Raw genomic sequence first — 15,586 nt, forward strand, 5'->3', positions numbered from 1 at the left:
AACGCAAAGGGAGGAGTCAGGGTAAAAACAGGGAGGGATGTCACCGGATGAGGCAGGAGTGAGTGATGGAGCGAAGGGCCAGGAAGTGGCCACTCTCCCTGTCAACTGTCAATGCCGTTAGTGTCCAGAAGCTGAACTCCTCGGCGACTGGATGTGATTTTAGATAAGGTGCCCATCCAGCCGTGCCCTCGACATGGCCTCCCTCTGGCCCAGACTCCTCTGCTGGTCTCCTTCCCAGCCTCAGTCTGGCCTGTTATCCCTGACTGTCTAGACAACTCCCAGCACGCAACGCCTCACCCCAGCCAACCCGGGCTGCTCTCAGTTCTTCTGCTTTCCCTTCACTCGACACTGTGTCGTAACACTGGCTGACTCGAGGGTTAAGAAGGGCTACTGAAGAAGACAGAACAATGCCAGGCAGTTCTCTCTTTTCTTTCATTCAAGTCATTCAATGGCAGGCTCAGAAAATGCTGCGCAAAAATGCATTTGAATCTCTTCCTGCAACAGCAACTGAAAATGATCCCGATCCAAGATTTAGCTCAAACTTATCAGACAGGGCTGACTGTAATGAGACAGCCTGCACCAAGAAGGCTGAGATGTAGACACACATCTGCAAAACAAATACAACAATTGAAAATACTTTAAGACACTTTTTGTGTGCGGAAGGGCAAATGAATGAGAACAATGAGCAAGGCAAGAGGCAATCACAGAGCGGGTGGCTGCACGCACAGACTAAAGAAACCTGTATTCAGGCTGTCAGTTTAAAAACACATGTGCATGTGAAAGAAGCCACAGCGTGTAACCCACCTGCTTCAGTCTCTGTACCTGAAGTGTCCAACAGGTGGAGTATGAACACAATGCATTCATCATAGCCCCAACTTGAAGCACTTTGACCCTGACCTGCAGAAGGAGGCAGGGGTTCCAATGCGTCAATGCCACTTCCCTACGCACAAAGCAAGAGCCCTACACCCGTGACTGATCTCTATTAAATTACATGGATTAAATCAGAGATCCTTAATTAGACCCCAATAAAAGCGTCCTGTGGCTTTTGAAACCTCTGAGCATGCCATGATTGGATAAAAATGTGAAAACATACTAAATGAAATTGGTTTACCGCTGAGTGTGCACCCCATGACTCTTGAGTGGAGCAGCAAAGCAGGGGGAAATAAGTGAGAGAGAGAGAGAGAGAGAGAGAGAGAGAGAGAGAGAGAGAGAGAGAGAGAGAGGGGAGTCTCAGGGTGAGTCACACCTCTTTGCCTCGGAAAAGCTCTTAAATTCCATGTGTGACCTGAGGGAGGGAACTCTAAAGAGTCGGCCTTAGATGCCATGATACAGAATTTGACTGTTGTGCAGCAGTGAGCTAATACAGTCTGCCACGAGCCACACTGGGGAGTGCTACAGGCATGACGCAGGGCTCTATGCATACAGTGTATATATATATACAGTTTAATGTGTGTGTGTGTGTGTGTGTTTGCATGCAGAACACAACAGCTCACGTAAACACTCAAGCGAAACACAACTGGGACCTGCTTTCTCTCTAAAAAACTGGAGCGTGATGCCTCCCACCTCCTCTGGACCCGTGCATCTCCTCGTGTCAGGACGGCCAAAAGCTTTTAAGTGCTTTAAACTCATAATAACCCTAATGCACGGCCTCCCCTGTGTTTGCCAGTAAGAAAATGAAATGCAATTGAAATAGATGCAAAGATGAGGGATGCTCAGACATTTGGGGAATTGCCGGGGATTTGGCGTCTGTAAAGGCATTAAGAGGGGAGAAGAGAGTAAACAGGCTCCCAGGACGTTGGAGGGGGGCGATGCACAAAACAGCAATTACACACACACACACACACAAACACAAGCGGAGCACGGCTTCAGTGGTCTCCGTACTTTGCCCTCTTCCCTTCTTGAACATTAGCTTGTTATGTTGTTTGTGATGTTTCTATTTTCGCGAACATGGGGATTGGAAAAAAATTTAAATGCACATCCTCTGCCACAATGTATAGTTTTGGAATAGTAAGCACACAAACAAAAAACAGCCCCGAACCACCTTCCCACTCGCAACTAATCCTCTCATGCCCTAATTGTGGGTGCAGTCACCCCAGATTCACTTCTTCAGGGGCAAAGAGAGAGAGAGAGAGAGAAATAAAAAGCAGCTCAGGCGCTGGCTGAGAACAGACCACCCTGTCTTCCCCTCAAAAACGATTCTCTTTGCCAGAAGACACCAAAACGGTAGGTGGTACTCTCTCTCCATTACATTTCACTTTTATCTCACTTCCCCTTTGCCTCTCCATCTTCCTGTCATTTCTCGCTCTTTTCACTCCCTCTCCTCTTTCTACTGTAAACCGCCTCAGGTGATTATGGATTGTGATGGGGGTGGGTGAGGAAGTCGGATGCCTGTCTTTGTTTCCCTAACACAGGTTTAATATATTATTGCCCGGCACAGATGAGAACCTCTGTGAGACTGTTAACAAAAGGTTCGGGTGCAAATAAACCCTGAAACAAAACTGTGGCCAATGTGGTGCGGAAAGTAAGCGGGGGGGGCTTTCTTTGTGCCTCTGTGGTTAGAGCAGGTCTGCGTACCAGCAGCAGGATATGCAAGAAATCAAACAGACTCACTGGAGACACATTAAAACAGGCTATTAAACACTTTGGCATTTGATTTCTTTTAATCAGAGAGGCCATCAGTCAACTGAGACGAGTCCCAAACCGCAGGCCTCAGAAGAAGATGCTAGAGCGGAGCCAGCGAGCGGTGGCTGGCTGTGTTCGGTCTGAACAGTGCCGCTACTGTTCGGGTGGCAGCATTGGAGCGACGCCAGTCCAACCTTTACAGCAAGCTCTCTTTCCTGTCTGGTTTTCTGTCACTCTCTCTCAGCGTCTCTATACGTCTGTCTCACACTCACCCGCGCTCTCTCTCTCTCTCTCTTTCAGGCACAGAACCAAGGTGCACATTAGGTGCTGGTGCTGCACATTTTGATGCTTGGCTGTCACTGTATCATTGTCTGGAGACATAAAGCGCAGTAAAGCACTGAGCAGTGATGAAGTGGAGAGGTTTTAAACCTGCGCTCACTGGCACATTTCTCGCCTTTCAACCAATGTCATTTGGAGAGTGTCATCATCCCAGTGTGAAAGTAGCCGACCCCCACTCCTCACCCAAAACACAGACGAGAGAAAGACAGAGAGACAGGGAGAGAGAGGGGGAGAGACAGGGAGAGAGAGAGACTCCTCCTTGGCAGCACTTGCTCCATTATTCCGCTGGAGGCTTGATTAGACAGAGGATAATTTACGAGCCACTTCATTGCCAATTCAACGGCCACATCACCTGTAAATAATTGAAACCCTTCATGTCCATTCCAACATAATCATATCGCTATCATGTTAATGTATCCAGCAGGGCTGTCCGTTGGGTCAGGAGCAGGACTACTTTAAATCTTGGCCGACCTGTCTCCATAATTCTCCCGAGGAACACCCTCCAGCAAACAGAAAAAAAAACTAAAGATGAAGGACTGCACTGACAAATGATGAGAAATTGAAAATACAGTAAACAAATACAAAGGCCTCTCAGGAAGGCAGCGGTGGGCTGCAGGTGGAGGGCACACGTTTTGCTCTGGCTTGTTAATTATCTTTGCTTATGAAGCGGATGAAGACGATTCATCAGCCGCTCATTTATTTATCAGTCAAGCAGAGATATATATATATAAAAAAAAGGACTGCGAGATTCGGTGTGGAATAGCTATTACTGTGAAGGAGACAAGGAGGACAAGACAAATCAAACCCTCTGCTTTTAATTGCAGGGAATTGTAGCGTCGTGGGAATAGTCTTCCTCAAACACTCTTAATTATACCCCTGTTAAAAAAAAAAATTGATGTTGAATTGATGGCTATTTTTTTTATTTCATTTAAAAAAAGTAATGAATATTAATTATCCAATTTGAAATGGTTCTCACCTCTCCGTTCGCACACTCCCCTCAAAAGCGCACGACAAAAAAGAAAGATTTGAATAATTTATCAATTAACTTATATTTGAATTGATTAATTCACTGATGTAAAATTAATACATGGCCTTTCTCCACATACCCACTCGATCCTCTCCTATCTTTAATGAAACAGTTAAAGCAGTAAGGGTCTCGCCTGTGGGCAGGGGTGTAGAGAGCTGGGGTATCTATCTAATAAAAACCCACAGTAATTAAGATGTCTCATCCGAATCAACAGGCGAGCTATCTCCCACACTCTGACAGGTGAGAAATTCCCAGGTTTTTCCATGCAGAGCGAGCCAGCGCTCTTTAGGGAGCGGCTTTGAGTGGTTTGTTGACAAAAGCACATCAAATTGCCAAGACGGCCATGAAGGGAGGGATTGAAATAAACTGTGCGGTTCAGTCAGAGGTCAAAGGTCAAGTAACGAAAAAGGGTCTGTGAATATCTGTAGGCTCTCTGTATTAGTGTGTGATGTGCTGTGGAAGGAAGCCACTATTCTTTCTTGATCACTACATGATGAGGGGGCACAAGAGGTCAGTCCTGCCATTTGCTGTTTTTACTCATTGAATTCTGCCGCGTGGCAACTCATCATCCACTGTACTTCCTGTTCTGTTAAGCCCAGCCGGGGCGAAGAAATGGGACAGAATATGTGCCAGTGTGTGCGTGTGCATGTGTGTGTGTGTGCATGTGTGTGTGTTGCCATGTAGTGTCTGTTCTTTGCTGGTGAATCACCCCGCTCCCTGGCAGCCGTCCAGGAACTATTTTCTCCTTCTCTTTACATAATAGCAAACGGTATCACTGAAGCCATGTGTCCTGTCCTGTCCTCTCTCCTCCTCCTCCTCCTCTTGTTCCACTGCCACTTCCTGTCCACCATCCCCCATCCTCCGCCTTTCTGCGAATGTGGGAGCTTTTAAGTCCCGTTTTGTGCCCATGGTGCTAAGGTACACTCCGTGGGAATCGGGAGGCGAACAGTCAGGGCACATGCGTTCCCAAACCACACCCACAGCACAGAGGGGTAGATCCTAGGGTATGACATGAGGAGGTGCGTGGGACGGGAGCTTGCATTTGACTGAAATGACCCCTAGAGGCCCAGGATCCGGGATGCGCTACACCATATGCCTACAGGACAGCACCCAGCTGGGCATCGGGGTGTGACAGGCTGAAAATAACAGTAACAGAGACAGTCCTCAGCGCACAGGCCAACATACGGACACTCAGCACCACCAGAGCAGAGAACCGAGGTGGAAGAGGAACAAGAGGTACAAGAGGGGGTGGAGAGCAGAGGGGGGCTGAAAATAGAAATCTAAGGTGGTGAAGGAAGAGGACTTTGTGGGGAGGGATAAGGGTGAGGAATGAGGCAGTGTGTCTGCGTGTTAAGGCGGTCATTGTGTGCGTGTTGTGTGTAGTAGAGATGTGTAGGCAGGGTTTAGTGTCTGAACTGTTCAGTGACTCAGGTGTGAATAATATGTAATTGTCTACTTTATATGTGTGCATGTCTGTATGTGTGTGTATTTAAAGGAGAGAGCCAGGACAGAGAGCCCACAGTGAGGTTCTGGTATAGGACCGGTTGTCTATAGGTGTCTTGGTGGCTGGGGGTGTGCTCTGCTGTGTCTATGGCCCGCTCCATGACAGCCAGCCTGCACGCTGCTCACTGGTGCAGAAGCGCTAATTGAATTAAGTCTTTATTATCAGGCTGCAGAGGCAGCACTTCTCCCCATCTCGGCCCGCTTGGCTGACACTTTCTCCTTGAACACCTGCTTGACATCAACTTCCTCCTCTATTTATATATCCTCCCTCTCCTGTGGCCAGCCACTGGCTGCACTCCTTCCTCCCCTCCACCTCCTCCTCCATATTGGCATACTGAGCGAGGCTAGGCCCGCTTGTTTATCTTGCTGCTTCGTCTGTCGGTGCGGCGCAACGCTCCTCAGCTTGGATAACCTTAGCATCGTAAAGTAACTTTAACTTTAACTTTAAGGTGCAGAGCTGGTCTCCTGATAGAAACCTGTACACGTCAGTGACTATTACCATACAAAAATAATAAAAGAGGATTAATTCCTACAAATGATCTTGCCGTTCCATGTGAGTGTGGGGGGAATAAAGGCGATATAGCCAGATGATGTCCCGTGTTCTATTGAATCGCCCCGGTGGGCGAGCTGGCCAAGGTAATATACAGCAGCTTGGATGAGAACTAACATACATCTAGTCCCCTGTCCATTTCCACTAGCCTCAGGCTCAGGCTGCTTCCCTGGGCTCAGCTTGGGCATTACTTTAGAGGACAGACAAACAAGAGACACTATTAAGTTGGCCAGGAGTCTGAGGCCCAGGCACTTGGCCCAGCACTAGCTCTAATCTATTGACCGTTTGCATTCTCCCTTCCATGCCCCAAAACCACAGGACTTTTCTCTATCTGTCAGTTGAATCCATTGCTCACCTCTCTCCATCTCTATCTGCTGTTTATTCACTCTATTTTTCTCTTTTTTCACTCGCTCTCCCAGTGTCAGCTCAATCCCCCTCTATTCCATCTCTCTGCAGCTCCTTCGTCCGTTTGTGTAAATCCTCCCCCCTCACTTCTTCTCCTCCTCACCCCATCCATCACTATTCCTCCCATCTCCATGTCGTCCGTTCGTTTCTCTTATCGACATGTTTCCATTTTCTAAACTGCCCTCGCTCCATCATATTCACCCTTCCTTCGATGGCCATTTTTCATTTACTCTCTTTCTCTCACTCTTACCTCATGCTCTTTGGGTTCACCTCGCTCCTGTCCTCTCCCTGTGCTTTCCCTGGTGGGCTTTATTTCACCTAGCCGGGATGGCCCCAGGTGGACATAGCTGTCCTTGTCAGGGCCTCTGACTGGGTGGGGGTGGCAGTGTCCTCCAGGGCCCAACAGAATGGGTCAGCCCGGGGAGAACTGTCACTATGCAGCAAACTAAACTTTTGCCCGTGACAACTTGGGGATAAACAACGGTTGTGAAGAATGACAAACATGAAAAAAAGATGAAGGCAATCACACCAGTTCTCCTCAACGAACGTCTCTTCACATCCACCTGACATGTTGGCTTTTTTCACAACCGTGACTCCTTTCAGTGTCATATGTCCGACTATCTTTATCTCATTGTGATATTCTCTAGTACCTCTTTATATTTTATGATTTGGTTTTCTATATGCGCTTCTCTTTTACGCACACTTTCTTTCTCATTCTCTTTCTGTATGTCTCTCTCCCTCCTCTCCTGCTGCTCCTGTCCTTTTCCACTCTCCTCTGAAACTCCGCCAGCCAACGAGTGCCACAAAGCATTAGGACGAAACACTATCAGACGCCCTTCTCAGGCAGATCCTACACATCAGCCCCCACTCGAACTCACACGCTCACACACAAACTCACACACACACACACACACACACACACACAGAAGGCCCACTACTTCCTCACACTATGTGCCAGACTAAGTGACAGAAGCAGAGTTTACACATAGGCCTGGGGAGGTCTTATATGCAGTGGCAGACTCACCCAGATACCTCTACACACGATACACACGTTACTCACAAGCCCTTCGTCTTTAATTCAAAACACATACACACAATTGCACTGGTAATTACACACACGCCATCTGAATACATTCATAAATTCCTGTACGTGTTCATCCACCACGCGGATCCTTTTTTTTCTCTTAAATGCACAGTCATGCTCTCAGCAAACACTCCTACCATGTGCATACAAACAACATTTACATACACACATATCTCTTTCACTCACGCTCTCACATAGTCCATACACATATCTGCACAAACTCACAGGCTCCGTACACAATAGCAAACACCCTACACAATGGCAAACAAACAGTCATTAGTAGATTTCAGGCTGCCTCTCAGTTCTGCTCAACTCTGTTGTGTTGGTGTGCCCGCGCCTCTGGGGTGGCGCCGCTGCTGTAGGTTTTAATAAAAGCATTGTCTTTGGAAGCTGTCTAAAGGGACTCGGTTTCATTTTGGAGAGCTGCTGCTGGAGAGCTGTTTCTGTGGATGTGGGTGTGGGAGGAGAGAGGGCTATTGCGCTGGGACGTGGGAGCTGCTAGGTTCAGTGTCATTGTGGGGCCCTCCAAGGACTGGTGCTTATTGTTTGATAGTTTCAATATACAATAGTTGTGTGTATGTGTGAGCGTGCATGTGTGTGTTTGTATACTTGTATGCTTGTGTGTGCGGTGCTCTGTAGTCATGTAAGCACATGTGTAGATCCGAGCGTTCCAAACTTGTGTAGGAGTCGGAGCAAATGGCTGACACAGCCCACCACTATTTTCCCAAACAGCTGTAACAAGTCTGCTGTATGTTTTCATTTTATGCAAGACAGGAGATTAGGCAAATAAACACAAACACACAGAGAGCGATCTGGATAACAGGAGCAGAAGCTCTCTCTCTCTGTTGGGTTTTGAGATGGGTCGCTGTTAAGGAGTCCTATAAAACCAACAACAGAAAAAAGAAAAAAAAAGAAACACCAACGTGCAACGTCTCCACTCGTGAAACTGTGTGCCATTTAGGCGATGCTCAGGATAATGAGCTATCTCTATACGACACACAGGTGTCCATTAGCTCTTTGGGCTGACCAATCTGTGACACCCTCGAGCCAATAGTTTCTCCATCTGTCAGCATACAAACACCTCCGAAAAGGCCCCTCCAGGAGACATTTGTGTCATTTATGATGGACAACGAAATGCCTGCTCTCAACAGGAGCACAGTGTAACGCCCATGATGAGGCCAAATCAAATGTTATTGTCTTGATTTGGAACTGCAACGTTTCTCTGCACCATCCTTCTGTTTTTCGCTCTCCTCCCACAGGCACATTCAGATCCCATCAGCTGGAGCAACACGGACACATCTTTAAAAAGGCAAAAGGAAAGATCCAGTACGGCAATCTCAGAGGATGCAGGGGAGGAAAATCCTAATTGTCCCTTTAAGTGTGTTCCCTCCTGTGGAGTGAAGGTGCGGGGTAACGGCCATCTTAAATCACAGCCTGGCCGCGGCCTTCATTAAAGCCATAATGCCAGGCTCTCCCTTTAATGGAAATGGAAGCCAGCGAGGCTGTGGGTGTAAATTAAAGTGTAAAGCCCGAGTAGGGAAAGATTTCCCCAGCTCTGACAGGTGCGGCCTGAATTAGCTGTAGTGCTGTTCAAGCAGTCAGTGGGAGAACACTGGTATTGATTTTAAGCACTGTTGCACTTCCTATCTGAAAGGGAATGTGTATTACTAGAGCTAGGCACATCAATCACTCAGCATTCCACCACTCTCCCCTGGCATGCTTCAGATTTTGAAACGATAAACAAACAGAAACAGACCCAAACAGAAGACAGTGCTGGCTGTACGGTTACTGTATGCGTCTGGCTGGTGTGCACGAGCATTAGCCCGGTGAAGTACATCTGTGCATGCATGTAATTGCTCCACTTCATCTCATCTTGGTTGTGTTGACAGGATGCCATCTCTATTCAGGGCATGTCCTGCATCGCGTGTCACCTTGGTCAAACAGCTGGCGTCAGCTCCGTGAGCTCTGGCTGCGGCTCCGCTCCCATGTTTACGACCTGCATGTGTCAGAGTTGTTACAGGCGTGCGGTGCAGCCATGCAGTGTGGTGCCTCTCCGTGTATGACCCTGCTGCTTATCTCTGCCTCCCATCATGCCCCGCTGACCCCGTCTACAGGCTCTGGCAGGGGGGAGAATTAGCCTACTTAGCCTATTCGCCGCAGGGGTCAACCCTCGCAGACACGCAGTCAGCGCACCCACAATCAGACGAGCCCACACACCCACTCACACTCACAAAAAAGACATGTGTTGACAAATGATAACGCAGCATTTAACCACAGGTGTCCCAAGTTCGACCTTTCACCCGTGACCTTGGGCAAAAAGCTTTTCATATAGCGGCCAGCCATCAATCAGACCCCATCAATCACACACATACATATGCCGCACCCTTTCAACCCCCCCACCCCCCTCTTCTCACCCAAACATCCATCACTACACTCTACCCTTTCACTGACGTCTGGTAAAACACAAACACTTCACAACATCTCCCCCTGCCACACACACACAAGCACACACACGCACACGCACAAACACACACACACACTTGTCCTGAAACGATGGCTCCTCTAAAACATGGAATGTGTTGTTGTGTTGTCAGGTCATCTGCAGGTGTACACTAGAGGCTGCTCCCTGGTGACACGTTTACTGGGATATCAGCACCTGCACTGAGACATGACATGGGGTTGAAATCCCCGAGCACAGCAGCAGCTGAGACCAGGACATAACAGACAGCCCGTGTTGACAGACTGTGGCCATGAGCATCCAGAGGACCATTTGTTTAGAAAGTGACTGGATCAGAAATCCCTCACTCGAGTGTCACTTTAAGGCTGTTTCATGCTGGGGGATGCCACCCCTCTGACATTTGTAATGCTTTAGCACCTGTCACAGCCTTTTTTCTTTCCCTTTTATAGTTGATCCTAAATGTCATTTACCATACTACGGCAAAATAGCAGCTCCTTACAGTTTGTTTTGGAGAGAGTATTAAAACCGGTCTAACACCAATTATGCAGGCCCCAATCTCATGATTAAAATAAGCCTGACATTAGTTTGTTTTAGTGAGTTGGAGTAGCGGCTTCGGGAAGAGAGGGCATCCTTGATATAAAAAAAAAACAACAGGTGAGCTCAGTGCTCTTTTGGCCGATGCTCCATAATTACACCAGAGAACATATTCTAATTGGCAGTGTCTTTATGCAGGACTATTATCAATGTCCCTCCGAGGCAGTGGAAGAGAGCAGGGATGGGGAGAGGGATGTGAGGAATGGGTTCTATGTCAGTGAGCCCAGGGTCCATTTACACATGCATCAGGACAGCTATTAATGTCGGCACAGCAAGTCCGGCTCACACAAAAAGAGGCAGACATTTTTAACATATTGAGCTGATTCCAAATGGATGAACATGTAGATTGTAGTTAAGGAGATACTCTGCGAACAGACTGCACTCACTGTAGCGAGGGAGAGAAGATTGTGTGGTCTGACAGTGCAACATTAAAATAGACAATACAGCAGAGGCCAAGGGCGTCAATCCCTGCGCTGTCCAATAAAAAGAAATAAGCTTCAGCGACTCAGACAAAGACCTGTTCGCCTGCTCCTGTCAGCTGTAGAGGGATGCTATTACACAGCCCCATGCATTATTAATTATTATTCTACATAATGACATCACACAGCAAATGCAGACACTAAACGCAAGTGTTTGCTGACGTTAAATTTCTTCTGTGTGTTCCCAATTTGCCATAAATGTATCCGTGTACATTAAAGGAAATAATTCAACTGCAATACTGGCTTCCCTATTCTACTTCAAATATCCCAGTAGCTCTTGGCATTTTGTTCCAAGTGGGTGTAAAGTCTGACCCAAAAAATAAACTTCCAGCTTCACACAGTGTTATTAGCTGAGTTGTGAATGTTCAGACAGATAGGGACATATTAACATAGCATTCAAAGGGGATGCGGCAACAGTGCATGTTGTGTTAATTAACTTGCTAAAAGGCAGTTATTAGTCAATTTGAATATTCTATCATTTATTAGCAAACGTTAAAGTTTTTTCTCAACAGCCATAAGCAGCCTGTAACATTAAACATCCTGCACTGAACTTGAATGAGGTTGTGCATAGGGGAAACGGTCGTGAAGAGGAAAAAACATGTAAAGCCAAAGATTGGAATTATGGCACCCTGAATGTCATACTTTCAGGGCTATGAATTTTAACTTGTGTTTTAAAAAAGGGCAGGAGTGTAATTGTCTTACCTTGTTTTAGGGGATGTCGTTAGCCATTCTTCATGCTTTTCAAATGTTATCAAGTAAGCTGCGATCTCCTGTGGAACAGAGAAGAGAGGAGAGAGGAAGGGAGTGAGGCTTAGATATGTCATCTTTAATCACTGTTCTCTGGTGTTTGTAATACATCGGTGAGACTGCTTCATTGATATTCAGACAGTCTAACCAGCAGCACAAACACGGCGGGAAAACGGAAACAGGGGCAGAGGCTGGGAGCTCAGGCAGGTAAATGAAGACCGGTAAAGGCAAAGTGAAAGACGTGAAGTGAAACCCAGTGGAGGTCAGATCATCATCCGAGACCATCTTTGTTACAAAAGCTTTGATCAGGTTTCCCTCGGAGGACATCAAGGTGCTCTCGGAGAGATTGACGCCTCGGTGTTTGAGCGCGAGCAGCTTTTAACATTTTTGGTCCGATACTCCCCCAAATCCGTTTGATCTGCCCTTGACACTCCTCCATGGATCAATCCTCTCTTTAACCTTTGAATAATAATTACACGCCAGTCACACAATATTGACATGCACGCGTACCGCTACTTCACAAAAAGCCGCGGATCCTTTTGAGTCGGTTGTGCACAAAGTCATGCTACAGACACTGAAGTAAAAAAAAAAAAAAAAAAGAAAAGAAGCCTAAACTGCCACTGGCATAAATAGAGATGCTTCAAACACTTTCATGTTTCCCATGCTCGCCCTGCCTACATCAGTTTGATTCTAAGGGGCAACACGCTCGACCATACCTGTCTATTTTCTCACCAAACTAATGGGCAGAAATAAAAGCACTTTGAATGCTGGTCGACAACCTAATGATTACCAGCGACAGCCGGCAATTCACTCTTCAGCAGCAACATTTGTTGAACCTGCTGCCGTCGTCATCTTTTTCAGTCACCAAGGATGCGCGTCCCTCCTCACGCCCGAGTGTCAACAAGCCTTTAAGTATGAATATGATGCTCAAATATTGTCTTGTTCGGTCTGAGGCTTTTGCTTTGAGAACAGTCTCCTGTGGGACTTTGTGTTGTTACTTTGCGAGTCCACACGGGGCAATAATGTCTCCAAAAAAACTCTGGCTTTCCTCCACAGCAGAAATTGGAAAAATATGAGACATGTGTGGCGGCGCAAAGAGGCCACAAAAACCGAGCCAACCTTTAATTTATTTAGTTATTTTTTGTCCCCTTTGTGTCCTTCTTTCCTCATGACACACACTGACTCACAAACACACACACACGCACACACACACACACACACTGTAAAGTATGCACCGCAGCAAGACGGCCCCCGTTGGCTCATCAAGGCTGTGTCACAAGTTTGACCTGGCACCGAGACACAGCACACTGGTGATAGCCCACAGGGATGCTGCAGGGTACTGCGTTGTGAGGGGTTCCCAGGCTGGCAGGGGTCCCTACAGAGAGGGGGGGGGTGGTAGCATGACTGGCACTCTCGCCTCCAGGTGCAGGCTGGGAGATAATGCTGCGTTGATTAACTTCCTGTTCTCCTGCCATAACGACCGGAGGCGGCGAAGCCTTGACAAGATGGAGTCTTGAATTACGAAAAAGATAGGAAGGGGATGTGGCTGTCAAGAGGAGCTCAGGGCTGCTACTGTCCTTTATTCCTTCTGATGACAATAAAAAAACAAACTCAAAGACAATAAAGAAGTGGAAGTGCGATAGTAGATATTGTCCAAATCCTTTTTGATGGAATGTGCGATGAAATAAACTTGTTCTATAGAATTTCCGAGGCACACGGAGGATGTGTTATGTTAAATGTGTCAACAGCGATTACAATGTTCACTAGCGAGGAAGAAATAATGCTGCCGGGGTCACCATAAAGTTTCTGCTCTGCATACATTTGTCAGTAAATTAGACTAACAGAGCAGTGATTAGATTAATCCCTGCTATTCCGTGTTCATTTTAGGAGGATAAACGGCGGCGGGAAGCTCCTTCAGTGACCTCGGTGCCCGTTAGCACACAGCCCCTTCCATCACTCCTGTCTTTAAAATCGAGCCACAGCCCCAGCCTCAGCGGCAGAGGATAAAATAGCGGGCCGCACGGTCTCGTATTTAAAAAAAATAAATAAAACAGAAGCGAGCCTCTACCTCTGGCTCTCTGCACACCCCTCCCGCTCTGAACAGATGCCAGGGATTATTCCAACCCCCCGACCAACCATAAAGGTGCAATAATCTTATGGTGAGGAAACAAACAAAAACAGACGTGCAGCCATTAAACAGCTGCAAAGAGACAAAGTCTGCATGGGCGGCATAATGAGAGGCTAGCGTGCGTTCAGGTTGAGCAAACACGCTTGCGGGTTAGTGCGAGCGAGTTGGAGGGGGAGGCGGGGAAGCGGGCGTGCTGAACGCTGATGGTGTATCAAAGTCAAACCAGCAGCTGTCAATGGGCTTTGGACTCTATCTGCTGACCTTACTGCCTCTGGCCCGATCTCCGTCACTGGGGAAATATTCAGAGAAGCCTCTCTGTACACACAGCTCCTACCTCACTCCCTCTTTTAGGTCAGAGCCCGGCTCATGCAAGGCTGTTTGTATTTCCATCCTTTATGCCTTAGCCCCCCCACTGTTGTGATCCTCTCTGAGGTTTTATCTCCAGGTGCTGTTTAGATATACTGTAGCTGTACAGGCTGTATATTCTGCACAACTTCTATAACCACAATCTCCCTCCCAAACCCCGAACTAAATAAATAACAATCAGCAAAGGCTAGCAACGAGGCAGAGAGTGAATATAAGCACAAACTCCTCTAATCGACACGGTGGCTGAAACAATAAGGGGGCCCTTCGTTTTCCAGGGGAACGAAACAACCCAGAGCTGTTTGTTGTAAGCCAGCCATCTCATTTGTTTCCTTTGTCTCTGTAAAAGCTGCGACAAACTGTTAGCAGAGGGGGCCAGCCCGGAACATGACAGAGGAGTCGAGCGGTTTCAGAGCTGACGGAGATGGAGAGGCGAGAGTGTTTGTGTGTGTTCCCGTCTACTGTCGACTACAATCACAGCGTCTGATCACTGGTTACCTGCCTGAGCCTGGCACGTTATTAACATGCTCTTCAGGACGCGTCATTCCTTTACTCATCAGTGTGTCTCCCCTCCAGTTCTCTCTTCTCAAAGCCTCCACACACACACACACACACACATACACACTATCCTATTTGACTCTCACTCAATGTAATTTTTTTCCTCCCCTTTCCCTTAACCCGCTGAGGTGAAAAGGAAAGCCACCGTAAGAAAATTTTCATTTTGAGATGACTGGCTTTTACTGTCTCGCCTTTGAAATTATATTTTCACTCTGGAGGTACAACATTTTCTCCAGAGAGAATCAGCTTTTGAAATGTATACCTATATGAAATTGGAGATGACACAAACATATTCATCCCATTTCACGTCTATGCGCCAAGGAAGCGAGATGTGGGAGCAGGGGGAAGTCAAATCAAAACACTATTTGACTTATTACACATTTTTATTGTCTCACAGTTGGTTGCAATCTGAATATATCAGGAACAAATGTTTCTATGTCCGAATTGAAGGTATTAAATTCGACAAGGGGTCTGATCCAGCCTGCCCGACAATTCTTAAAAATCTAAAACTGCAGCTTAGAAGCCAAAACAAAATGCATGACCACTATTCAGTTTGACATTAAGTAGATGTATGTCCTTCAGGCTGGTCCCTCCTGTTTAGTTCACAGTCATGAAGAAGGAAACTGATTTATAGGAATTATGTGCCAACGCTCACAACTTCATGTCCGACAGAAACGAACACTCAATTAATTAAAGTAAAACACAAACACAAGCTAATGTGTCTAGTTT

The 15,586-nt window shown here is 47.0% G+C and overlaps 1 protein-coding gene across 1 annotated transcript in view; it reads right to left on the bottom strand.

Annotated features, from left to right (window-relative positions):
* Positions 1-15,586, bottom strand: part of camta1a (calmodulin binding transcription activator 1a) — a 274,741-nt gene that overhangs the window by 140,393 nt on the left and 118,762 nt on the right. Inside the window, 1 exon segment of the mRNA XM_053425641.1 lies at positions 11,764-11,831. Within this exon segment, the coding sequence (XP_053281616.1) occupies positions 11,764-11,831 (68 nt within the window).

This window comes from Pleuronectes platessa, chromosome 6, assembly GCF_947347685.1.
Source record: "Pleuronectes platessa chromosome 6, fPlePla1.1, whole genome shotgun sequence".
In the NCBI taxonomy this organism is placed as follows: domain Eukaryota; kingdom Metazoa; phylum Chordata; class Actinopteri; order Pleuronectiformes; family Pleuronectidae; genus Pleuronectes; species Pleuronectes platessa.